Here is a 27,539-nt window from a genome sequence, read left to right as displayed (position 1 = left end):
TTGTACTTTTTCCAGACAGGGAGTGACTTGGATTAGAGTATACTGTATGAGTGTATGATTAAATGTGTCAAAACGTACAATATTTTCTTTAGGAATGTAGTGAAAAAAAAGTTGTCAAAATATAAATAGTAAAGTAAACTACAGATACCCAAAAAAATGACTTAAGTAAAACTTTAAAATATTTTTACTTAAGTACTTTACCCCACTGTTTTTAGAAATATATTCAATTGGGGGGGACCTGTACTTCCCGCAGCTATGAGGCTACTTGCCACCCAACAACAGCACAATGGGTTCTTGTCCATGATATCGGTTGACTGATTTCTTAGACCGAGGTAGATAATACTTTAGGTTTGACATTGAATCCTACATGTTCACATGCTTGGTGGTGTACCCTCCCCTTCACTCCTGATCAGTAAAACAAGCAAAAGCAGATTACTGTTAAAAGACTAGAGCTTTACCCAAAATAGGACAGATTCTTAAAAATGTCCGGTATTAGGAATTTACTGTCTTTCACAGGGCTATAACGGTAGTGATCAAAAATCATAGTGTAGTATAACAAAAAGCCTGTTGGTTTTTTGTAGTTGTCTTTGGCATGGCTCCCTCTGCTGCACTACTGAGTAATTACTGAGCAGTACTCCTGAGCAGCATCTCTGGCCAATGTGGGCGGAACTAATGAATCCAATTAACTCTTGGTAATTAACTCTTGGTAATTAACTCTTGGTAATTAACTCTTGGTAATTGCCTTTCTGAGGCATCCTTTTCCTCTAGTCTACGTCTCCTCTGCTGGTGCTGCCGCTGACACACACACACCTCATCAAACATCTTTTCCTTTGTTGTTTCAGGCCTGTACTCTTGGAGGCCCAAATAAGATTGCATAAGAATCCCGCGAGTCAATGAGAATGGTTTAAATACTGTCTGGTGGCGACATGGGGATGACTAGGAGCTCTATTCAATCCATATCGCGAAAGTTCAGCATTACAGTGTGATTGAAATGTAAAGGCAATGTTCCGGCGTTAGAGGAGACTGCATTCACAGTCAAATATGCCTATGTCGGCTCTTTACCCTAACGCTTCAGTGATACAGATTGAATAGAGTCCTAGGAGTGATTGGGGCAGCCTGGCAATGTCATTTGTTTGTTGACGTCAGGTTTTTGTGATTAAATTGTTATTGTTGACTATGATTCACTGAATATACATGTCATTTGTTAACTTTACATACTGTAGCAATGTGTTGCCTCCACATGTTGACAGCTGAGGTGAGGGTCTTTCAGTGTTCCCAGGGCTATGGTTGGTTGTGAGGACCTGGAACCTGAGACACAGAGGCAGCAGGCAGCTCCATGGCGTGGACTGAGCTCGTGGTCCAGGCAGGGCTCAACACTGGGCCACACAGGGCCCTCCTACCATTCTTCCTCTTGATGTTCCTCACCTCCCGCTGCCTTAGTGGTCCCACAAAGCCTGCCCGCATCTCTCTGTCACCTGGGCAGCCTTTCCTAGTACTATGGGGAGTAGCCAACAAGGCGTGTTCTGGACTTCCCGACCCAGGAGCCATTGTGATGGAGAGAGAAGGCTGCGTGGCCATGTTTTATGAGGACACTCTGGGGAAGTACCCTTATTACACTGACCAGGACCAGCCTGTGAACGGAGGCCTTCCCCAACACCTCAGACCGGAAGGACTCCTCCAGAATACACAGGAGGACCTCGCGGCCGCGCTACCCTCTCCGGGGTACCGGGGTACCAGGGAATGGGGGTACTGGGTTGGGGCCAGTGTTCCCAGCAGTGGGGAAGGAACCGTGAGAAACAGGGCATCTACCTGGAGGTCTCTACTGAGGACATTCTTCCCTAACTGGACCACAGAGGAGGTGGAGAAGTGGTCCCAGGTAAGATCCTCATCACGACAGTGCCAGTTTATAGTAATAGGATAAACAGATGTTATAGATGCTATTCACTATGTCACAGTTGTCTCATAATAATGATGTCATCCCGTCCCCCAGGTGGACTGAGACGACAGCCCAGTCCATCCTTATGGAGACACTGTAGGAGATAAGGAGGCTCCGCCCCAAGGCTCTGTGGGGCGTGTCCTAGTACCCCAACTGCTACAACTCTGGCCCCCCCAGTCGATGTCCAATTACACAGGCCGCTGTCCCGCTGCTGAAATGGCGTTGAACGACGTGCTGCTATGGCTATGGAAACGATGCTCAGCCCTCTACCTTGCCCTCATGCTAGAGAAGCTGCAGGGCGGGATCTCAGGGGCCAGACTGTACACATCTAATCAGATCCGAGAGTCAATGAGAGTGACAGGCTTGGCTGAGACCGCCTACGACCTTCCTGTGTTCCTATTAGTCAGTAGTGTCTATACGTCAACGAACACTTTTCTGTATGAGGTGAGAGATAGTGCTGGGTGGAAGTGGATGTTACCATATTTTTGATAGTGGTTTCTCTCTGTCTGGTAACTAATGTATAACTGTGTGATGTTCCCTCAGGTGGACTTGGTCAACGGTATTGGTTAGAGTGCTGCCATGGGGGTAGCAGGGGTTATCCTATGGGAGAACGATCCAGGTGTCTTCTCTACAAGGACCAGTGGCAATTTTAGCATGTAAATCATGGTGGGGCAAAAAAAAAAAAATGTGGGATGCATGCCAGCAAAGCCACTACATGACCCAACACTAACCAATACATTAATAGCACTATAACGGTGACAAACGGTGCCCACAAACTGTTAGGGCCTACATAAAGCTGTCCCAACAGCAGAGTCCCAACAGCAGTCCCAACACCTTACCACTGCTACACCTGGCTATCAGTGGTGCCTTGGCTGGCAGCGAAACAGTTCATTCAGCCTCATTTACTGCCTTTTAGAAAAACATAGCTGATATGGCTGACTTGCTTAAAAAATGTGGTTTCTACTGACAATTGAGATGTACAAACTCTGGCATTAGGGAATGACAAGCGGATTAGAGGCAATCCGTAATTTCGTTTAAGACATTAATGAGTGAGCTAGGAAGGACGTCATCAATATAACTATTTGTTCATCACTTTTGAAATGTACAGCGACATAATTCAGAACATGGGCCGTTATTACAGTGTTCTCCCTGTACACCAAGTCAGCACCGTAGGATAAATAAAGGGGGCATATAAACAGACATTTCTCAAAACCAGTTTATAGGCTACATGTGCACACTAAGTCAGAACAGTAGGCAAAGTTAAGAGGTGAAAATAGACCAAATTATTAGGGTGAGGCACATGGGCTACTAACAGCTTACTACACAACATACACTTAGTATTACTTTCTTAGCTACAGTATACATATCTCCCTGGCATATTACATCATTTATGCAGCAGCATACAAGACATTTTTGGACTCACCTTGTTGTGCTGTGCTCACTTGAACAGGAAGGTGGCACGGCAGTCCTTCGTGGGAAAATTTTGTCATCAAACTTTGTCATCGAAGTCTGGCATTCTCTGGATTTATAGTGCTTTCAAGACGACTGGGAACTCAAAAAAAAAAGGTTGAATCTTGATGACGTCAGTGATCTTCAGGTCGTAGCTCTAGAAAGAGGCCCGAGTACCCGGATTTACAATTCCGAGTTGGATGAAAGTTCAAAACGTATTTTCCCAGTCGTAGCTCGTTTTTCCTGAGTTCCCAGTTGTCTTGAACTCACTAAAGTCAGATTTTGCAGTTCCGACTTAACAGTTATTTTGAGCGCGGCACAAATCATGCTTAATTGACAGCATGGCCAATGTTGGAAAGGAGCCCCTTAATATTAGACTTGGGACCACACATCCACTCCACTGAATTGCAGGCTAGTGATGCTTTGCAACGCTTGCAGTTAGCCACTGATTCCTTCCAAAACACTCATTGTTGAATTTGCGATTTCCAACTTGTTGTGTAATGTTAACTATCTTGTTGTGTAATGTTAATTTTATCTATAATTTCTCTTCATTATTTCTCTTCATATGACAAGGATTAAAAAGGATTTGCCAGTAGATTGTCGACTTGCTTCATGATGATGACTGCTAGCTAAGATTTTGAAAGTATGATGTTGACATGATCCGTCCAACCAAAGCTACTGTACATATAACGTGATTTGACGTAATTTTATCTATGGCCAATGACCTTGAGCCTTCTTGGATGGGCACTTCTAATGTAACTCGATGGCAGCACCCAAGGGGCTTGAATTTTCAATCTATACCCTTAGACTTGGCGGTGATGTAGTGTCTCCATGAGTGACAGAACACTGAATCAATCACGACGCAACGCTCCATATTTTCTGCTGGCTCGCCCCACCACCAAAGAAAGCACTGAGCTAAGATGAAATACCTGCATTTTGGAGCTGCCTTACTCAAGAAAACAAAAAAGAGACCATGTTGTATGGTCAATGATATATATATTTTTTTACATGGTTTGCAAACTGATATGTGACATGTATTAATGCCAAAATAACATGCAAAACAGGCATTGCTAAAAATTTTGGCCTCTGCCCCACCTGCCCTGAATAACGGGTCGCCATTGACAAGGACTCAGATCTCTTAAATCTTCCATACATTGTCAGTCATACTAATGTAACTGTGTCTGAGGTCTGCGAATGACATTTCCCCTCTGTCTGTGTCTCCCCCCAGACAGCCTGCTCAGAGCTAGCCACATTCATGCTTGAGGTTCTGGGCCCGTACGCCGTCAACGTGACCACAGCTGCCCGCCTGTGCCGCGTTTACCTATGCCAGGTGCGTGGCCACTGCTTGCGCCACAAATCCAAGAGCTCCACCTACCTGCACCTGCCGCCCTCCAACTTCCTGATGACAGAAAGGAAGTTAGAGATGGTGCAGGTCACGGACCAGCTGGACCCTGGCAACCTGGAAGAGGGACTTACAGTGCCAGTGGTATGAGTCCCTGGAGGGGCCAGTCACCGATGAGGAGGTCCTCAAGGACAGGGCTGAGGTCAGGGCACAGTGACCTTCCGGCCAGACTGAATCCCCCCTTATTAAGTGAGCTGAACCAGGGAACCAGCCCCACCCTCGCTCTCTTGAACCACAGTGGACCGTCACTCACTGCACCTCTCCTACCTCTACTGCTGGTATTAACCACAGCTTTAAGCCTTAGCCTGAACACAGACTTATGCCTGAACTCCTGACTAACCTGCTGGACATAAGGTCAGGCTAAAGACTGTCGCATTAGTGTATAAAAAAGAAGCATGGTACAAAATAGATCTATTTCTAAAAATGAAATCTGAAAATACTTTTATTTTGGAAAGTGGATAATTTTTTGGGGATCTGTATTGTCTAAACAAATACACATTTTATTCATAGGATGTGGTTAACATTGCCGTCCTTTCTTGTCTCGTCGACAGTTGTGTGTGTTCACTTCATAACAGGGCAGTACTGGATGTTTCTGGGGTGGTAGGTAGCCTAGCGGTTAAGAGCATTTGGCCAGTAACTGAAACGTCGCTAGTTCGAATCCCCAAGCAGACTAGATGAAAAGTATGTCACTGTGCCCTTGAGCAAGGCACTTAGCCCTAATTGCTCTGGATATGAGTGTCCGCTAAATGACAAAAATGTACTATTTTTTGTTACTCTACTCCTTACATGTGAATGGCTTTGTTGTAATATGGTTTCCTCAAACCCAATGCAACCACACATTCTACAACATGTTTCTGCAGTCATATCAACTGAGACTACTTCACCATTCAACATTACCTTTGTGTTCTTACTGGTCATGCTACTGTGATTACAATAAATCAGGCCTTTTTTCTGTGGAAATGTACTAATATTTTATACAAAATGTATTGGATGCACTCTAGATGTCCTGTATCTATGCACTCATGTCATCACAACCAAACAAGGAACAAAAACAGACAGCTACTCTTTGCAGCTCATGTAAATTTGTTATTTTTCTTAAAATATACACTTAGGACAAAGGGTAGATAAATCATTTTTTTGTTACAGAAAGATATATGTACAAAGGTGCTTCTGATTGTACAGAGATATTATTAAGAGCAGTTAGAGGAGGCCGCCCCTCTCTCCCCAGACAAACATGCGTCCCCCCCAAAGTCTATAGTCCTACAGCCCATCCCCTTTTATATCCAGTGTGCGGGTGCTGCCTTATCTAGGTGGGGCTTCAGCAGGTCTGACGACATCTGGTAGCATACAAGTCCTGTAAGAGCATGTTACATGTAACGGCTGTCCAGAACCTCTCACCATGGCAACACAATTTAAGCCAAATAGATATGTTACAAATTGAGACAGGCCTACCTACCAGCCAACCTGTGACATGTCAAAAAGTACTACAGTCTCCTAAAGCACAACATACTATCCAGGGAACACAGAGGAGAGCTTTACAGGGAATGGCTTTTGGTTGGTAACAGCCTGTTAACTAACAGGTATATAACATGGGGGGACTGCCCTTTATACAATATAATATGTACCCCCACACCTTCACCTGTCTCATGTTACTATTAAAACCTGCCACAGGCAGTTTCAGGAACCTGCCTAAGAAGTGACTAACATCTAAATCTTATCACAACCGTTCCTAAAGCTCATGCTCCTTACAAATCAGACCTTATTCGGCACATGCTTCATAAACAACAGGCCCTTCCCGACAATACAGAGAAAGAAAACTGAGAAATAATAGAAAAGTAAAACCCTAAATAATAAAAGTAATAGATGCACAATAAGTAATGATAACTTAAGGGAGAGAGTGCCACCGTGTGGCCAGCAACAGTTAGTGCAATCTGAACCAGGTGGGTCGGACGGGAATACATTAAGTGTTCCGTTTCCTTCAAGTTCTGTCAGGTGGAGGGCTCCTAGCCGAGCGAGGATCTCAGGGGTGGGGAGGGGTTTGCAGTAGGTCATCTCCATGGGGGAGGGGGGAGGAGAGGGGGGTAATGTAGATCATCACGAAGCTGGCATGATTAGTAGCAGTAATTCCAGGGAGGAAGGGGGTCATTAGGTTAGCAAAGTGTCTGCAGTGGACGAGGGTCTCTAGGGTGGAGGGGCTACTTGCAGACAGCTTCCAGGGCATCCAGGGTACGCTTGATGTCACGGATCTGGGCAGCCAGGGTGTGGATAGGCTGCATGGAACGATCAAGCTCCTCACAGCGCGCCATCAGCGTGTACATTCCCTATGAACACACACACACACGATTGAATACATGGAGGAAGTGAGCACACATCATATACTTATGACACAACAAGCATCCATGATTGCCATTGATCATAATTTACCTCATGTCTAGCCAAGCTCGCTCTTCTCTCACCTTTATGCTCATGTCAACAGACTCCCCCAGGCTGTCCACTGAGTCTCTGTAGGTTTGGATGTATCCCACACTCAGCGCTGTCATCTGGACACACACAGATAAAGACATACACTGAGTGTACAAACATTAGGAACACCTTCCTAATATTGAGTTGCACCCCCTTTTAACCTCAGAACAGCCTCAATTCGTCAGGGCATGCACTCTACAACGTGTCGAAAGCGTTCTACTGGGATGCTGGCCCATGTTGACTCCAATGCTTCCCACAGATGTCAGTTGACCATTCTTGAAACACACTGGAAACTGTTGAGTTTGAAAAACCCAGCAATGTTGCACTTCTTAACACATTCAAACCGGTGCACCTGGCACCTAATACCAAAGGCACTTAAATTATTTGTGTATGTGTGCCATTCACCCTCTGAATGGCACACATACACAATCCATGTCTCAAGGCTTAAAACTCCTTCTTTAACCTGTCTCCTCCCCTCATCTACACTGATTGAAGTGGATTTAACAGGTGATATTAATAAGGGATCATATCTTTTCACATGGATTCACCTGTCTGATGGAAAGCAGGTGTTCTTAATGTTTTGTACACTCAGTTTATATAACATAGCAGACCCTTAATATCAGCAACTTACAATAACCAATGTATAGCAGGGCAGGACTAAAAGGATAGTTGAATGCAGATCAAAATGGTAAATGTTTGTGAACAAACTGAGCTCACGTACGTTCTGGATGGTTCCGTTGAGGCTCCGCATCATCAGCTCCACACTGTGGGCAACATCCTGAGTGTGTCTCTGTAGGTCCACCAGGACAGCAGGGTCGATGGGAGGGATGTCTGCCGGCTGCCGCAACGACGACCCCCGACCTCTGCTACTGATGGAACCCGAGCAGTCCGCTAGACACAGAAAGAGAGACAGAAAAACACACAGGAAATTACTACCTTATCTCGACAGTCTACAAAGCAAACCAAATCAGCCTCCCTCATCCAAGCAGTGCTATGACACTCATCCGTCCTCCCACCCTTCCTGAGGGTGCTAATCTAATCACAAGAGGAAAGGGGAAGAATTTATTTGATTTGGATCTCGGCCTTCAACTGCAGCTTCTAACACATCACTGAAATCATAACAGAAAAGGAAGTTTGTGAATCAGCATTTCACTGATCAGCAGGGTCGTATTCAGGTAAACAGTAGCAAAACGTTTTGCAACAGAAAAAGAAAACAAGTGTATCTTACTGGACAAGTTCAGGTGGTCTCTCCCTGTTTTAGTCAGTTTTCTTCTGTTTGGTGCCTAATGAATAGAACCCAGGTGAATAACCATCCGATCCCTGCAGTCCTCCGGTGGTATACTCACAGTCACAGTCACAGTCCAGGCTGGGCTTGGAGCTCAACTTGATCTTCTGCTCCAGGTTGCGGCAGATGAAGTGGGTCAGGTCCCCGTCGTGGCTGACTGTTCCCTCCAGCTCCAGGGCAGAGGAGATGGTGGCCCTGCGGCCCTCTGGTTGGCCCCCCCGGCCGCCGCCCCCTCCCCCGCATGCCTGGCTGATCTCATCCAGACTCTTGCTGTCCTGCATGCCCCGGACGATGCGCTCCCGCTCGGGGACATTCCGCACGTGCACCTGAGCCATGACGTGGGGCGGGCAGGGGCTGCTGTCTGACGAATTCCTCTTGGCTGGGGCAGAGCTTGGGCTGGAAGCTGCTGCTGAGGGCTCCTCTGTAAGCTGAGAGGAAGAGTCAGTCTTACATACCGGTACCAGACGTATGAACAAAACACTTGTATATCCTTACTATTGCAGGTGGTCAAAAAATCCATACAAAAACAAAACATTTCCGCATTACAATGGTTAAAGTACTATTTTCTATTCTTGAGCTGTTGGCTCTGGCACTTCAACGATTATGTACAGGAGCAGTAGCGGTCAATATGGCAGACTCACCTGAGCTGAGACTTCAGCCTGGGTGTTTCCTGAATGCTGCTCCTCACTCTCCTCCTCCTGCTTCTCCTCCTCTGTTTCTACAGAACAGCAGTTACAAGGCTCTGTGTGTTCTGTCTCTGACTGAAGTGTGTCTGCACTGGGAGTGTCCCTCTGTGGAGCTGTGTCTTTGGATGGAATGCCTGTTGCGGTGGCGGTGTGCTGTGAGTCTCTAGACAGAACATCATTTAGGGGCTCATCTGTTTGGAGGGGTCCAGTGAGGGACATGTCTTGAGGGGCCGCGTGTGGGTTTGTGTCTGCCGCGCATGTGGCAGTGGGGCGGGAGGGCTGTGCTAGGAGCGTGTCTTTGTGTTGTTTGTCCGAATGGGACATGTAGTTGTGAGGAGTGTCTATGGGGTCTTCTTGTACATGGCATGCTCTCTCTTCATCCACACAGTTCTCAATCTCGCCAGGGGTCCCATCGAGGGATCCGTGCCCAGGCGTTGGCACCCTGCCCCCAAACTTCAGGAGCTGCGAGGGGGTAGTAGGGGCGTAGGTGTGCGGGCCATTCTCACTGCAGGATCCAGGGGAGTCTGGTGTATCCACCCCATTGGCTGCTTCCGGCACGTGTGTGCCAATCACAGGGAAGAGGCTCATCCCTCCACCTGCTGCATTCAATATGTTAGATAACAACAGACACGCTCTCCTCCTCCCTATGCATACAACTATAAACAACTGGGTTGGATTGAATAAATCATTGCACATCAACTTGCCCACCTAGGGCTCTAGCTTCTCTTTGTTATTGGGGCTTGCTTGCTTTCAAGGGAAGGTGGGAGGAAGACTTTAGCATTTTGTGTAATATGTTTTCTATTCATCTCTTGTTAACAGCCAAACGTCCCAACAAACTGGCTTAGTTGCATCGAAGCAACTTCTAGTACAGCTAGCCAGCATACATTGGAAGACCCACCAAACTAAACTGTCAACAATACTACTTTGCAGCTCAACGCAATCCAACAAACACAAGAAAACTAAAATATAACAAAAGGTTGAGTGACTACAATACGAGATAAGAATATCTTTGGCCAACAAGAGCTAACGTTAGCAACCTGTGTTTTTATGAGGTAAGTTAGCTAACTAGCTAGCTGTCAGTTTGCCAGAAGACACCAACTCTACCGTTACACTTGTTTACACTGAGCTGCCCTGGGGTTGGAACGTAATCATGGTTACATTAAGACAGCGTTGAGCCGGTACGAGATATGGGTCAGAAAATGTAATTCAGGGATTCCACTATACCTTTATCCACACTGCTCCATTGAGAAGATCGAAGGCTACTGCTAGTTTTCCCGGAAAACTGCCCTTTCGCCCTCAGCCACAGCAGTCATTACGGAATGGCACGTTGCGTTGAACAACAAAAGGAGCTGATTGGCTGACACTGCCATTCCGTGGTTGAGCAAGCATGGAGAGTACAGAGATGGCCAGACTTTTGGGCTAAGGAACAGAGGTTGGGTTTTGGAAAAAAGCCCCCGGTGTGTGCTCTGCATGCAATACAGAGGAAGAAGGCACTGCAATAGCGTGGTTAACGGACAGACGTCATGATGGACAGCGAGGAAGAAAAAGAAGAGCGGAGTGCAGAGGGAAGATGTGTTTCAGGAAGAATGGCGCCAAGTACAAACCCGCACTGTGTATTCTTTGATACACTACACAGTACCAGCTTTGCACACTCTTGGCATTCTCTCAACCAGCATTGTGAGGTGGTCACCTGGAATGCATTTCAATTAACAGGTGTGCCTTGTTAAAAGTTAATTTGTGGAATTTCTTTCCTTCTTAATGCATTTGAGCCAATCAGTTGTGTTCTGACAAGGTAGGTGTGGTATACAGAAAATGGCCTTATTTGGTCAAATAAAATACCAAGTCCATATTATGGCAAGAACAACAGCTCAAATAAGCAAAGAGAAACAACAGTCCATCATTACTTTAAGACATGAAGGTCAGTCAATATGGAACATTTCAAGAACGTTGACCGTTTCTTCAAGGGTAGCCCAAAAAAATAAATGCTTCAGAGTTCAAGTAATAGACACATCTCAACATCAACTGTTCAGAGGAGACTGCGTGAATCAGGCCTTCATGGTCAAATTGCTGCAAAGAATCCACTACTAAAAGGACACCAATAAGAAGAGACTTGCTTGGGCCAAGGAAAACGAGCAATGGACATGAGACCGGTGGAAATCTGTCCTTTGGTCTGATGAGTCGAAATTTGGGATTTTTGGTTACAACCGCCGTGTCTTTGAGAGATGCAGAGTAGGTGAACGGATGTTCTCCGCAGGTGTGGTTCCCACTGTGAAGCATGGAGGAGTTGTGATGGTGCTTTACTGGTGACACTGTCAGTTATTTATTTAGAATTCAAGGCACACTTAACCAGCATGGCTACAACAGCACTCTGCAGCGATACACCATCCCATCTGGTTTGCGCTTAGTGGGACTGTCATTTGTTTTTCAACAGGACAAATGACCCAACACACCTCCAGGCTGTGTAAGGACTATTTGACCAAGGAGAGTGATGGAGTGCTGCATCAGATGACCTGGCCTCCACAATCACCCGACCTCAACCCAATTGAGATGGTTTGGGATGAGTTGGACCGCAGAGTGAAGGAAAAGCAGCCAACAAGTGCTCAGCACATGTGGGAACTCCTTCAAGACTGTTGAAAAAGCATTCCTCATGGAGCTGGTTGACACCAAGAGTGTGCAAAGCTGTCAAGGAAAAGGGTGGCTACTTTGAAGAATCTCAAATGTATTTTGATTTGTTTTAACACGTTTTTGGTTACAATGTAGAAAATAGTAAAATAAAGAAAAACCCTTGAATGAGTAGGTGTCCAAACTTTTGACTGGTATTGTATATACTAAAGTATGTGGACACCCCTTCAAATGAGTGGATTCAGCTATTTCAGCCACACCCATTGCTGACAGGTGTATGACATCAAGCACACAGCCATGCAATCGGCAGTAGAATGGCCTTACTGAAGCGCTCAGTGACCTTCAACATGGCACCGTCATAGGTTGCCAGATTTCCAACAAGTCAGTTTGTAAAATGTCTTTCCTGCTAGAGCTGCCCAGGTCAACTGCAAGTGCTGTTATTTTGAAGTGGAAACGTATAGGAGCAACAACGGCTCAGCTACGAAGTGGTAGGCCACACAAGCTCACAGAATGGGACCGCAGAGTGCTTAAGTGCAAAAAAATAATCTGTCCTCGGTTGCAAGTCCCCGCAGCAATGTTCCAATATCTAGTGGAAAGCCTTCCCAGAAGAGTGGAGGCTGTCATAGTTGCAAGCGGGGGACCAACTCCATATTAAATGCCCATGATTTTGGAATGAGATGTTTGACAAGCAGGTGTTAACATACTTTTGGTCATGTAGTGTAGCTCAGAAATGTAACCTGACGAGAGTGAGGATAAATTACCTGCAGTTACAGGTGTGGTGAAGACCTGAGTCAGAGCCTTGCCCGGATGGTCATTAAAAGGATAATTTTGGCCCAGTGGGAGTTACTTTTTTGGAGAAAGTGGATCCCTGCCTTTTGGCTGACTCATATGTAGTACCAGGCTGGCTAGAAAAGAAGTTAGGTACATTTAAAATTGGTGAAGGTAGCTAAAAATGGTCTTGTGATGATCTTTGTGTTATTTCTGTCCAGGGACAAGACTTGTGACTTGCTTTGCTCTCTGGGGGCAGTGTGCCTTTGAAAGGAGTGATTACTGGGGTGGCATTCATTGTTGAGGTGGAACAACTGAAATGGAAGATTCCTTGTGTCTGTGACGCCCTCCATTTGGTGCGACGCAGACCCGGTGGCGAGCGTGGTGAAACAGAAGCCACGGTCTGTCGTTTTGAAGCAGTCTTTACCTGACAAAGTCACATTAGGATATGTCAGTTATCCCGTAAGAGCTTTTGTGCCGAACCCACTATGGTGTTTTAGATGTCAAGCTTATGGTCATATTGCAGCAGTGTGTAGGAGGGAGATTCCAAGATGTGAGAAGTGTGCAGGAGCACATGGGACAAAGGAATGTGTAGTATCAGTGGAAAAACTGTGTGTGTCGATTGTGGGGGTGCCCATGTTGCTTGGAATCAGAAGTGCCCAGTGCAAGAGAGACAGGTTGAGGTTGCCAGGGTCAGTGTCGAACAGAAGGTGCAGTATGCTGAGGCAGTGAAAACAGTAGAGGATTATGGGTCAAGGGTGAGCAGTAGAGTAGAGCTAGGCCAATACAGAGTGATATGCATTTGTTCTTCATAAGGTTGGCTTCTTAGCGTTCATTGCCATGGTTATCAACTGTACTGCAGAAATAGAACGTCATTTACAGAAAATAGATGTTGTGGTGGCAGCTGCAGAGAAGTACTTGGGTGTTTGAGTTTTACTGCAGAAGAGTTAAGGTGTGTTGAACAAAAGAGTCCCGTCCTCCCATGCCATTGGCCTGGTGTAGGACCAGTTAGGGTCAAAGTAGTTGAATGGGGTGTGGATTTTTACTTGTATGAAATAGTGGTATATAGGTGTAGGGTTAAGTTGGTGGTGAATTTTTTTCATTTCCCTCTTCCTTTTTATTTTTGTATCACAAAATGTAACGTGATCGACCACACACTACCGCACAGTAGGTGGCGGCATGCACAAACAAATGTACGAATGTCATGATACCAAAGACAAAGAAACTGCCATTCCAAAATGGCTGCGGTGGCTACTGCTAGCTAGCATGAGGATGAAAAGGGAAGTTTTCCAGGAAAACTAGCAGTATTTCAATCTTCTCAATGTATCGGTGTGGATAAAGATAACATTTGGAGTAAAGTGGCATATCCGATCCCTGCATTGAGGTACATTTTCCAACCCATATCTCACGCCAGCTCCATGGTGTCTTAAATCAAATGTTATTGGTCGCGTACACAAATTTTATCACAGCTCTAACAGTGCAGTAATACCAAACAATACACAAAAATCCCAAAAATTAAATAAATATTAAAAAGAGCAATGTCAGAGTCCGGAATATAAATATATATGTTGGTGTGTAAAGACCTGGGATGGGCAACTTTGATGTGGAGGCCACACACAAAAAAAATCACAACTCATGAGGGGCCGCAGTGTTTTAATTACGTGCAATTCTACTCATTTTGCCATGGGGCGGAGACAAATGCTTGCAGTTTTTAATATGATATCTGAGTGAGACTGATTAACAAAATCAATGAGGGCCCCAATTCGACATACAAGTTTAGATAGCTTGCTGCTAGATTAACTTACCAATAGAAACATTTTGCTGACATGGGCTAATTGATGACCATCAGTGACTGATATAACAAGAGAAAAACTGTTGATGCGCAACCAAATTTCAAAATTGCACCTTGTGTATTCTACCTCGCAACAGTAAGTTGAGACCATGACTGAGTTCGCCCCAAGGAAGAAATTGATCTGCGGGCAGCCAATTGGACAGTATATGAATATAAAATGTGTGTACAGCAGTAGTTATATAGGATGAGCCTTGACCAGAATGCAATATATACACACACATATATATATATATAATGTGGGTAAAACAGTATGTAAACATTATTAAAGTGACCAGTGTTCAATGACTATTGTAATAAATGATGTTTTTTATGTGGTACATTGTGGTCTAGGATAGGATGGGGCCTATTGGAAAATAAACTAATTTAAAATTCAAAATTATAGCTAACACTATGTACATAGGGCAGCAGTTTCTAAGATGCAAGGTACTGGGTGGTAGCCCGCTAGTAACAGTGGCTAAGTTCAGGGCAGGATCATGTAACCTTGATTGCATTCTAAGCTTTGTGTAAACAAGCTTAATGGGAGAGTAGTATCTTCTGGTAAAATGTAACCATGATTGCGTTCCAACCCCAGTCCAGCTCAGTGTAAACAAGCGTAACGGTAGGACCGGTATCTTCAGGCAAGCTGTCAGTGTGATTAACTAACGTTACGGCTAGTAAGCTAACGTTTAATCAGCTCGCAACAGGAGGCTGTAAAACAATGAGCAATACGAACTATTAGACTAATGATGTAAAAAATCATAAAGAATGGTCCCAACATCCAACAAGCAAGTTGACATATTGCTTTCATCAGCCATAAACTAGCAGTTTACTCATCAGTCAGATGACGTTAGCTAATTAGCTAGCTGTCGATGCTAGCAGCCAGGCCTCGGAATGTTATCTTGTTTTCAGTTCCCTTGTTACTCCGTGTCTGTCAAGAGTAACCATCACCCGGAAATGTGTGGGAATACTTATTTCTACGACTAACTTTAAGGAAAATCAAATATCTGCACGTTTTTAGCATAATCAAATAGATAAACACTTACCAGTGTAATGCTTTCCAAGAGATCTAGTCAACCATGAAATTGAGTCGAGTCCGCTCTGTATATTTTTCCCTACAACCTGCAGTAGAGAACGCAATAGTTCCGCATAATAATAGAAGAAATAGTAGGCCTGGCTCACCACAGTACATTTCTGACATGATGATTAAATGCAGTAGTAAGTATGTGATGTTTCATGAATATAATAAAACACATAATAATTGTAATTACTGAATAATTTCAGAATGAAGTTGTATTAAATGGGATTTAATCAAACACAGTAAATCATATCTGTGTATCACAGGAGGCTTCTGAGGGGAGAACAGCTTACAATAATGGCTCGAATGGCGCAAATGGAATGGCATCAAACACATAGAAACCAAGTGTTTGATGTATTTGATACCATTCCACTGATTCAGCTCCAGCCATTACCACGAGCCCGTTCTCCCCAATTAAGGTGCCACCAACCTCCTGTGGTGTACTTATGAACTTTGCCTCCAGTGCCTTCATCTTTACCTGAGTTCTCCATGCACTTATCTCTCTTCCCCACAGAGGGAGACAGAGACCATTGCCCATCACTTCTGATGTCTCCGAGCTACAGTATTTGCCATATGGCCTTGAATGTGTAAGCTGTGCTGAGAGAGCCCCACCCATGTGCCTCTCTGCCACAATCTTGTGATGTTCAAGATGGCAGAGGCAGAGCAGATACAGGACACAGACTATCCCTGGGGATATATGTCTTCACAGCTATAGCCCTAACCTACAAGGCCTAACTCATAGTGCTCGAGGACTCTGAGGTAATTCTTCACACAAAAAGTATTTGTTTTTTATAGTGTCACAATACATTCGCTTGTGCTCAAATAGTGAGCCAACAGCCAACATTGTCAATTGTACATTCATCTGTTTATTTGTTTTATAGGACACCGGTATCTAGGGAAACACACACAATATACAAACCATATGTTTAAACGCTATCTCACCACCATTTAGATGAAGCCTCAGTTGGACTTGAGGAGACCTAAAGGCCCTGAGCCATGTGGTGTCCTGTGCGGGAGCAGCTTACAGACCGCAAACGTGACAGAGAGCAGGTTCAGCCACATCTGAACCATGGTGATTGAGATCCGCCCAAACATAACCATGACCATCCCAACGACACAATGCACTGAAAATGTTTTCATGTGTGGTTTCCTTTATTCAGTTCAGACCTAATGGGATATCTTGTTTGTCAGACCCACTTTGCTATTTCATTATTTATATACTCATGTTATACACTGAGTGTACAAAACATTAGGAACTTTCTATGACAGACTGACCAGGTGAAAGTTATGATCCCTTACTGATGTCACCCGATAAATCCACTTCAATCAGTGTAGATGAAGGGGAGGAGACAGGTTAAAGAAGGATTTTTAAGTCTTGAGACAATTGAGACATGGATTGTGTATGTGTGCTGTTCAGAGGGTGAATGGGCAAGACAAAATATTTAAGTGCCTTTGAACGGGGTATGGTAGTACGTGCCAGGCGCACCGGTTTGAGTGTTACACCATGATCAGTTTCACCTGTCCTCGTTATTGTCTCCACCCCCTCCAGATGTTGCTTGTTTTCCCCAGTGTATTTATCCCTGTGTTTCCTGTCTCTCTGTGCCAGTTTGTCTTGTATGTTTCCAAGTCAACCAGCGTTTTTCCCGTTCTCCTGCTTTTTGCATTCTCCTTTTTCTAGTCCTCCCGGTATTGACCTTTGCCTGTTTCTGGACCTTGTACCTGCCTGCCTGACCATTCTGCCTGTCTTGACCACGAGCCTGTCTGCCAATCTGTACCTCCTGGATTCTGATCTGGTTTTGACCTTTTTGCCTGTCCTCGACCATTCTCTTGCCTACCCCTTTGGATTAATAAACGTTGTAAGACTCCAACCATCTGCCTCCTGTGTCTGCATCTGGGTCTTGCCTTGTGGTATGATATTGAGTGTGTCAAGAACTGAAACGCAATTTTCCCGTGTGTATCAAGAATGGTCCACCACCTAAAGGACATCCAGCCAACTTGACACAACCGTGGGAAGCACTGTGGAACACTTTATACACCTTGTAGAGTCCATGCCCCAACAAATTGAGGCTGTTCCGAGAGCAATATGAGGAAGGTGTTCTTAATGTTTTGTATGTTTGCGGTTGTACAGCAGGATAATGTCAAATGCATTATTTTGCATTGAACAATATTGGAATGTGAGTAGTCGATGATGGATAATGTGTATGTGGAGTAATAAAGTTGGATGATATAAATCTTTCAGATTTATCCTGTGTCTGCACGCTATGTGCGTGTACAGTGCATTCGGAAGTAATCAGACCCCTTCACTTTTTCCACATTTTGTTACGTTACAGCCTTATTCTAAAATGGATTAAATAATTTCCCCCCCTAATTAATCTACACACAATACCCCATAAAGACAAAGCAAAAAACGTTTTATTTATATTTTTTACATACAGTACCAGTCTAAAGCTTGGACACAACTACTGTGTAGTTTGTAGTTGTGAAGACATCAAACTATGAAATAACACACACGGAGTCATGTAGTAACCAAAAAAGTGTTAAACAACTCAAAATAAATTGTATATTTGAGATTCTTCAAAGTAGCCACCCTTTGCCTTGATGACAGCTTTGCACACTCTTGGCATTCTCTCAACCAGCTTCACAAGGTAGTCACCTGGAATGCATTTCAATTAACAGGTGTGCCTTGTTAAAAGTTAATTTGTGGAATTTATTTTCTTCTTAATGCGTTTGAGCCAACCAGTTGTGTTCTGACAAGGTAAGGGTGGTATACAGAAGATAGCCCTATTTGGTAAAAGACCAAGTCCATATTATGGCAAGAACAGCTGAAATGAGTAAAGAGAAACAACAGTCTATTGTTACTTTAAGACATAGAGGTCAGTCAATGCGAAACATTTCAAGAACTTTGAAAGTTTCTTCAAGTGCAGTTGCAAAAACCATCAAGCGCTAAAACAAAACTGGCTCTCCTGAGGACAGCCACAGTAAAGGAAGACCCAGTTACCTACCTCTGCTGCAGAGGATAAGTTCATTAGAGTTACCAGCCTCAGAAATTGCAGCCCAAATAAATGCTTCACGGAGCTCAAGTAACAGACACATCTCAACATCAACTGTTCAGAGGAGACGGCGTGAATCGGGCCTTCATGGTCAAATTTCTGCAAAGAAACCTCTACTAAAGGACACCAATAAGAAGAAGAGACTTGCTTGGGCCAAGAAACATGAGAAATGGACATGAGACGGGTGGAAATCTGTCCTTTAGTCTGAGTCCAAATTTTAGAGTTTTGGTTCCACCCATGGTGTCTTTGTGAGACGCAGAGTAGGTGAACGGATGATTTCCACATGTGTGGTTCCCACCGTGAAGCATGGAGTAGGAGGTGTGATGGTGTGGTGCTGCTTTGCTGGTAAAACTGTCAGTGATTTATTTAGAATTCAAGGCACACTTAACCAGCATGACTACCACATCATTCTGCAGCGATACGCCCTCACATCAGGTTTGCGCTTAGCGGGACTATCATTTGTTTTTCAACAGGACAATAACCCAACACACCTCCAGACTGTGTAAGGGTTATTTGACCAAGAAGGAGAGTGATGGACTGCTGCATCAGATGACCTGGCCTGTACAATCACCCAACCTCAACCCAATTGAGATGGTTTGGGATGAGTTGGACCGTAGAGTGAAGGAAAAGCAGCGCACAAGTGATCAGCATATGTGGGAACTCTTTCAAGACTGTTGGGAAAGCATTCCAGGTGAAACTGGTTAAGAGAATGCCAAGTGTGTGCAAAGCTGTCATCAAGGCAAAGAGTGGCTACTTTGAAAAATCTCAAATATAAAATATATTTTGATTTGTTGAACACTTTTTTGGTTACTACATGATTCCATATGTGTAATTTAATAGTATTATTGTACAATGACAGAAATAGTAAAAAAAAAAAAAAATCCTTGAATGAGTAAGTGTGTCCAAACTTTTGTATTCAGTACTTAAGTATTCAGCCCCTTTACTCAGTACTTTGTTGAAGCACCTTTGGCAGCGATTTCAGCCTTGAGTCTTCTTGGGTATGACGCTACAAGTTTGGCACACTTGTATTTGGGGGGATTCTCCCATGCTTCTCTGCAGATTCTCAACCTCTGTCAGGTTGGATGGGGAGCGTTGCTGCACAGCTATTTTCAGGTCTCTCCAGAGATGTTCGATTCGGTTCAAGTCCAGGCTCTGGCTGTCCCACTCAAGGACATTCAGAGACTTGTCCCGAAGCCACTCCTGCGTTGTCTTGGCTGTGTGCTTAGGGTCATTGTCCTTTTGGAAGGTAAACCTTTGCCCTAGTTTGAGGTCCTGAGCGCTCTGGAGCATGTTTTCATCAAGGATCTCTCTGTACCTTCCTCCGTTCATCTTTCCCTCGATCCTGACTAGTCTCCCAGTCCATGCTGCTGAAAAACATCTCCAGAGCATGATGCTGCCGCTACCATGCTTCACCATAGGGATGGCGCCAGGTTACCTCCAGACGTGACACTTCTCATTCAGGCCAAAGAGTTAAATCTTGGTTTCATCAGACCAGAGAATCTTGTTTCTCATGGTTTGAGAGTTCTTTAGGTGCCTTTTGGCAAACTCCAAGTGGGCTTCCGTCTGGCCACTCTACCATAAAGGCCTGATTGGTGGAGTGCTGCAGAGATGGTTGTCCTTCTGGAAGGTTCTCCCATCTCCACAGAGGAACTCTGGAGCTCTGTCAGAATGACCATCGGGTTTTGGTCACCTCCTTCTAGGAAGAGTCTTGGTGGTTCCAAACTTCTTCCATTTAAGAATGATGGAGGCCACTGTGTTCTTGGGGACCTTCAATGCTGCAGACATTTTTTGGTACCCTTCCCCAGATCTGTGCCTTGACACAATCCTGTCTCGGAGCTCTACGGACATTCCTTTGACCTCATGGCTTGGTTTTTGCTCTAAGATGCACTGTCACCTGTGGGACTTTATCTAGACAGGTGTGTGCCTTTCTAAATCATGTCCAATCAATTGAATGTACCACAGGTGGACTCCAATCAAGTTGTAGAAACATCTCAAGGATGATCAATGGAAACAGGATGCACCTGAGCTTAATTTCGAGTCTCATAGCAAAGGGTCTGATTTCTTATGTAAATAAGGTATTTCTGTTTTTTATTTGTAATAAATTAGCAAAGAAATCTAAAAACCTGTTTTTGCTTTGTCATTATGTGGTATTGTGTGTAGATTGATGATCTGTAAAAAGTTGTTTATCCATTTTTGAGTAAGGCTGTATCATAACAAAATGTGGGAAAAGTCAAGGTGTCTGAATACTTTCCGAATGCACTGTATGTGTGCGTGTATGTCTCCTATTGTTGATTGACAGGTTTCCTATAGCACAAAAAGGAAAAGTAGGAAAACATACTGGCAGAATTTAATATTTACATTGGGTGTCTCCTTAACTTGGGAGAGATCAATTGAAAACATTTGATTTAATTTTAAAGTCAATTTGGAAAATCACATGAAATAAATATTGGCACAGAGATATAAATATACGCTACACAATTAAATACTTGAGCGCATAATGAATCAGGGAAGGATCTGAACAAGGTCTTTGAGGAAAGCATCAACATTACATGTTTAATTATAAAATACTTTCCATCATACTTTATGGTAGTGAATAAAGTACACACACACACACACACACACCCACCCACCCACCCACCCACACACACACACACACACACACACACACACACACACACACACACACACACACACACACACACACACACACACACACACACACACACACACACACACACACACACACACACACACACACACACACACACACACACACACACACACACATGCGAGGACCTTGCTCAGTAAAGAAGTCTGACAACATTAAAAATGTCTCCGTCTCTCTCTGCTTTTATGCAGCTGCTCCAGAACATAAAAGTAAAGTTTATTTTTCTACAGCATTAAAAGTGCTTTAGCTCTGCTGCATGTCATTTTGGCAGTCTTGCTAGTTTGACTCAGATTTCCCCCTTTTAATTCCTCTGATGCACTAATGTCAAACACACCCAGCATCAATGATGCCAGTTATGTGGAGTCAAGCTTGAGTTAAAAGCCTGATGAACACCACAGAGCATTTACTGAATACTGACCTTATACAACTACTGAAACAAACCTTTTTATTCAAAACATAAATAAATACGACACAAAGTTAAATAAGATTTTTTTTACATTAAACATCGAAGACAAATCACAAATGTTGTGCCTCAGAGACACATAAGTCTCTCTCACGTGCTTGAGTCCTTTTGACTCCCTCTCTGTCTTTCGTTAGGACAGATCCCAGCTAGCTTCACCTTCAGGGCATTTTTTTTCTCTGTACATTAGACCCAGTCAGTTCCTCAGACAAGTTCAGATACTGTGTCTTATGAGACACCACATTCTTCCAGGTCCTCTTCATGCCTTAATATATTCCTCACCAGTCTCTTGGACATGTTGTGCATCCTTCATACAACACGCTACGCAACCACATTCACATTTCTGAGTCCAGCCCACACTGAACCTACTATGTCCCCAATCTACATGAATATGTGTTTTTGTAAATGTGTGTGTGTGTGTCTTTGAGAGAGTGAGACAGTGTTTGAAGGTGTAAGTCAGAAGAAAGCATGTTGTAGGCATTAGAGCATCTAAGCACTTCGTGGAGACCTCTGTTGGGGTTTGCTCCTGCTCTTCCTCCCGCCTCCTCCTCCACCTCCACCTCGGCCTCCATGTTTGTGCCTCTCGCCCCTGGGGCCGTCCCCTGTCTTGCGGTTGGTGTCTTCCTTGGTCTGATCCTGGTCGCGGTCGCGGTTGCGGTTCCGGCGTTGTCGGAAACCCAGCCTCTGACAGTGCTTCTCCAGGCTGCTGGGATGGATGAGGGCCATGACGTCCTGGTACCAGGGCTGGGAGGCATCTGGGCTTGGGTTGGGGTTGTTAGAGGACCAGGAGAGGGCACGGGAGGGGCTCCACACACTCAGACGGATGGTGACGGCAGTCCAACGGAAGCCATGCTCCTCCAGTTGACAGTGGTACACGCCAGAGTGACCCGTCTCGGCCTGACGGATCAGAACACCTCTCTCAATCACCACCAGCTGCTCTCCTGACTGCAACTGCAACACAGAGAGGAGTGTGAGTGTGTAGGCCAGCGTGTGTGTGTGTTTTTATTTGTGTGTGTGTGTGTGTGTGTGTGTGTGTGTGTGTGTGTGTGTGTGTGTGTGTGTGTGTGTGTGTGTGTGTGTGTGTGTGTGTGTGTGTGTGTGTGTGTGTGTGTGTGTGTGTGTGTGTGTGTGTGTGTGTGTGTGTGTGTGTGTGTGTGTGTGTGTGTGTCAGTATGTACCTGATGCAGCTCAGGGCTGTTCTCTCCTGCCTGTATGTACCAGGTGACGGCTGCATGTCGGGATTTGGGCATGCACTCCAGATAGGTGCTGTTACCCTCAGCAACCATCATCATCCTCTGCTCTGCTTTCACCTGCAGACCAGCTGAACAGAGACAGAGAAAAATGTCACAAGGTCTGCTCTATATAGAAACCCAAGCTAGTATACATTACCAGTCAAAAGTTTGAACACCTACTCATTCAAGGGTTTTTCTTTATTTGTACTATTTTCTACATTGTAGAACAATAATGAAGACATCAAAACTATGAAATAACACATATGGAATCACGAAGTAACCGAAAAAGTGTTAAACAAATCAAAGTATATTTTATATTTGAGACTCTTAAAAGTAGCCACCCTTTGCCTTGATGACAGCTTTGCACACTCTTGGCATTCTCTCAACTAGTTTCATGAGGTAGTCACCTGGAATGCATTTCAATTAACAGGTGTGCCTTGTTAAAAGTTAATTTGTGGAATTTATTTCCTTCTTAATGCATTAGAGCCAATCAGTAATGTTGTGACAAGGTAGGGGTGGTATACAGAAGATAGCCCTATTTGGTAAAAGACCAAGTCCATACTATGGCAAGAACAGCTCAAATAAGCAAAGAGAAATGATAGTCCATCATTACTTTAAGACATGAAGGTCAGTCAATGCGGAAAATTTCAAGAACTTTGAAAGTTTCTTCAAGAGCAGTCGCAAAAACCATCAAGTGCTATGATGAAACTGGCTCTCATGAGGACCGGCACAGGAAAGGAAGACCCAGAGTTATCTGGGTTATCTGAGGATAAGTTCATTACAGTTACCAGCCTCAGAAATTGCAGCCCAAATAAATGCTTCACAGAGTTCAAGTAACAGACACATCTCAACATCAACTGTTCAGAGGAGACTGTGTAAATTAGGCCTTCATGGTAGAATAGCTGCAAAGAAACCACTACTAAACGACACCAATAATAAGAAGAGACTTGCTTGAGCCAAGAAACATGAGCAATGGACATGAGACCGGTGGAAATCTGTCCTTTAGTCTGATGAGTCCAAATTTGAGATTTTTGGTTCCAACCGCCGTGTCTTTGTGAGATGCAGAGTAGAGTGTAGGTGAACGGATGATCCCCGTATGTATGGTTCCCACCGTGAAACATGGAGGAGGAGGTGTAATGGTGTGGGGGTGCGTTGCTGGTGACACTGTCGGTGATTTGTTTAGAATTCAAGGCACACTTAACCAGCATGGCTACCACAGCATTCTGCAATGATACACCATCCCATCTGGTTTGCACTTAGTGGGACTATCATTCGGTTTTCAACAGGACAAACACACTTTACAGGCTGTGTAAGGGCTATTTGACCAAGAAGGAGAGTGATGGAGTGCTGCATCAGATGACCTGGCCTTCACAATCACCCAACCTCAAACCAATTGAGATGATTTGGGATGAGTTGGACCGCTGTGCTCAGCATATGTAGGAACTCCTTCAAGACTGTTGATAAAGCATTCCTCTTGAAGCTGGTTGAGAGAATGCCTGTCATAAAGGCAAAGGGTGGCTACTTTGAAGAATCTCAAATATTAAATATATGTTGATTTATTTAACACTTTTTTTGGTTACTACATGATTCCATATGTGTTATTTCATCGTTTTGATGTCTTCACTATTATTCTACAATGTAGGAAATAGTCAAAATAAAGAAAAACCCTTGAATGAGTAGGTGTGTCCAAACATTTTGACTGGTACTGTATGTCTGTGGGGGTGCGGCTTCTGACAGTCTCTGCTCACCTCCCTGTCTGACACACTGTGTCAGAGGGTCTTCCTCATCACCAACCTGACGAGCGTTCCTCCTTCGGTGAGAGGAAACCAAAAAATACATAATGTTAGATAAGAGTATGCACTAAATGTGAGCATTTGTGAGTAGGGCAGGCCTATAGCTACATAGACATGTATTGGATGAGTGGGTACTGGGTATATGAGAGTGAGCTGGCATGTCATAGACTTAAACTTACAACTTTATTTTCCTCTCTATTTTAAAAGCATGCTTATTCATGTTGAGTTTCTACTGTAGTTCTATACTGTAACTGTGTGAAGTGCTAGCTAGATATTCAGTGTAAGTGTTGGATTATAAGTCTGGGTTGAGTGTGAGCTGAGCATGTCCACCTGCGTGCAATGGGCATGAAGGGGCTGCAGGCGTGTCCGTCCCAGGTGCAGTAGGGATCTCTGGCCAGACAGCATTCAGTGCAGGCCTGGCCGTACAGCTCACACTGGAACAGAGCCAACTGTGCCACACCCTCCGCAGAACCCACAAACAGCCACTGCTGTAGTCACACACACACACACACACACACACACACACACACACAAACACACACACACACACACACACACACACACACACACACACACACACACACACACACACACACACACACACACACACACACAGACACACACACACACACACACACACACACACACACACACACACACACACACACACACACACACACACACACACACACACACACACACACACACACACACACACACACACACACACACACACACACACACACACACACACACACACACACACACACACACACACACAAACACACACACACACACAAACACACAAACACACACACACACACACACACAAAAGAAAAAAGAAAACCGAGAAGAAAAACACATCATTATAAAATGGCTGAGAGAGCAGATGCCACAACCGTCAGTTATTTCAGGATTTATGCCTTCGCTGATTCATACTTTCCAAATTCACACACGACTGAGACTGACTGCTACAGAGCATGTTTACGTGTGTCGATGTAGATTCACCATCTCAATGTGCACCAGCCCACTGGGCACAAACTGGTTAAATCAAAGTTGTTTCCATGTCATTTCAATGAAATTACTTTGAACTAACATGGAATAGATGGTGGATTGACGTCTGTGCCCAGTAGGATTCCTCATCGCTCTGTGGTTACCATAGCAACCAGTGATTAAGCTCTTCTTGGAGATATAAGATGGGGAGCTTTGTGTGTGTTTGGGGGGGAGGGTATATATGCGTCATTCTTACCTTTTTCTTGGACAGTGTCATGGTAGTCACAGGTGACTTGTGCTGTGGTGGGAGAGGGGAAAAGGTGTTAGGGTAAACCACACAACAGAAGAAACTACAGATATGTCAAAAAATGATCTAAAACTACAGATTTGTCAAAGTAAGGATACAACGAACTTGTACCTGGAAGACCTGCAGCTGCTCCAGGGTGACCTCCTGGGTGACACCGTGTTCTTTAGGGAGAGGGATAGACTTCAGCACCTGGCCTGAGTCTGCAACACAGAGGACACTCCTGCTTGTACTGTACTCAAACACACACTCACGCGCACGCGCACGCACACATACACAAAACCTATCCCCACACCTGTGCCGATGAACAGGACATCATACTGTCCGTCCACTGCCTCTACTCGGTCCACGAGCAGTCGGCTGAATTTGTAGTGCACTCCCACCCTGACCAACAGAGGGCGCCCTCCCTGCGGCAGCACTGCTTCCTGCAGCAGAGGGTGGGTACGGCTGAAGAAGATGACATCATCAGGGTACTCCCGGGTGGAGCTGTAGCTACCGTATGTACTGCTGGGACACTGAAGGGAGAGGGAGAGAGATAGAGAGAGCTGCATTGGCATCAAGCATTCAATGAAATGGAAAGAGTTGGGCAAAACATGGTTAAAGTTGGGATCAAGTTAAGGTTGAGAAGAGTTGTAAAAAGTTGTGCCTTTGGACTAGAATTGTTGTTGAGCTTGAGTTGGGTCAAAGATAGTGCTTGTATTCCTTAATTTGACTGGTAGAGAGCCTCGTCTTCAGCTACATTCAGTATACAGTGGCAAGAAAAGGTATGTGAACCCTTTGGAAATACCTGGCTTTCTGAATAAATTGGTCATAAAATTTGATCTGATTTTCATCGAGGTTACAACAAATAGACAAGCACAGTCTGCTTAAACTAATAACACACAAACAATTATACGTTTTCATGTCTTTATTGAACACACCATGTAAACATTTACAGTGCAGGGTGGAAAAAGTGAAACCTTGGATTCAATAACTGGTTGACCCTCCTTTAGCAGCAATAACCTCAACCAAACATTTTCTGTAGTTGCAGATCAGACCTGCACAATGGTCAGGAGGAATTCTGGACCATTCCTCTTTACAAAACTGTTTCAGTTCAGCAATACTCTTGGAATGTCTGGTGTGAACTGCTCTCTTAAGATCATGCCACAGCATCTCAATCAGGTTGAGGTCAGGACTGGGCCACTCAAGAAGGCATATTTTCTTCTGTGAAGCCAATCTGTTGTTGATTTACCTCTGTGTTTTGGGTCATTGTCCTGTTGCATCACTCAATTTCTGTTGAGCTTCAATTGGCGGACAGAGAGCCTAATATTCTCCTGAAAAATGTCTTGATAAACTTGAGAATTCATTTTTCCAGAAGATTATGTCATGGCTTTAGAAGCTTCTGATAGGCTAATTGACATAATTTTTGTCAATTGGAGATGTACCTGTGGATGTATTTCAAGGCCTACCTTCAAACTCAGTGCCTCTTTGCTTGACATCATGGGAAAATCAAAAGAAATCAGCCAAGACAAACTGTAGACCT

At 44.4% G+C, this 27,539-nt stretch overlaps 2 protein-coding genes and 1 pseudogene across 2 annotated transcripts in view; 1 reads left to right on the top strand and 2 right to left on the bottom strand.

Moving 5' to 3' along the window:
• The first annotated feature begins 907 nt into the window (after nucleotides 1-907).
• Nucleotides 908-5,122, top strand: LOC139542707 (hyaluronidase-2-like; annotated as a pseudogene).
• Nucleotides 5,123-5,852: 730 nt separating this feature from the next.
• On the bottom strand, nucleotides 5,853-15,596 carry LOC139542708 (BLOC-1-related complex subunit 6-like). Its single transcript, XM_071348477.1, has 6 exons — nucleotides 15,486-15,596; nucleotides 9,177-9,820; nucleotides 8,597-8,963; nucleotides 7,972-8,141; nucleotides 7,244-7,327; nucleotides 5,853-7,108 (listed from the first exon to the last, which is right to left on the bottom strand). The coding sequence occupies exons 2-6, from the start codon at nucleotides 9,807-9,809 to the stop codon at nucleotides 6,983-6,985; spliced, it is 1,380 nt and encodes a 459-aa protein (XP_071204578.1). The 5' UTR covers nucleotides 9,810-9,820; nucleotides 15,486-15,596; the 3' UTR covers nucleotides 5,853-6,982.
• Nucleotides 15,597-20,895: 5,299 nt separating this feature from the next.
• The window catches only part of LOC139542704 (semaphorin-3ab-like), a 30,584-nt gene continuing 23,940 nt past the window's right edge, over nucleotides 20,896-27,539 (bottom strand). Inside the window, exons 11-17 of the mRNA XM_071348471.1 lie at nucleotides 26,313-26,532; nucleotides 26,132-26,220; nucleotides 25,970-26,011; nucleotides 25,051-25,208; nucleotides 24,676-24,737; nucleotides 22,874-23,016; nucleotides 20,896-22,646 (exon numbers count right to left, since the gene is read on the bottom strand). Coding sequence (XP_071204572.1) covers nucleotides 22,185-22,646; nucleotides 22,874-23,016; nucleotides 24,676-24,737; nucleotides 25,051-25,208; nucleotides 25,970-26,011; nucleotides 26,132-26,220; nucleotides 26,313-26,532 — 1,176 coding nt within the window. The 3' untranslated portion in view covers nucleotides 20,896-22,184. The remainder of the gene's footprint in view (nucleotides 22,647-22,873; nucleotides 23,017-24,675; nucleotides 24,738-25,050; nucleotides 25,209-25,969; nucleotides 26,012-26,131; nucleotides 26,221-26,312; nucleotides 26,533-27,539) is intronic.

This window comes from Salvelinus alpinus, chromosome 17 (genome assembly GCF_045679555.1).
Source record: "Salvelinus alpinus chromosome 17, SLU_Salpinus.1, whole genome shotgun sequence".
Lineage (NCBI taxonomy): Eukaryota > Metazoa > Chordata > Actinopteri > Salmoniformes > Salmonidae > Salvelinus > Salvelinus alpinus.
Note: the sequence above shows the minus strand (reverse complement) of the source record. Positions and strands in the feature narration are given on the sequence as shown.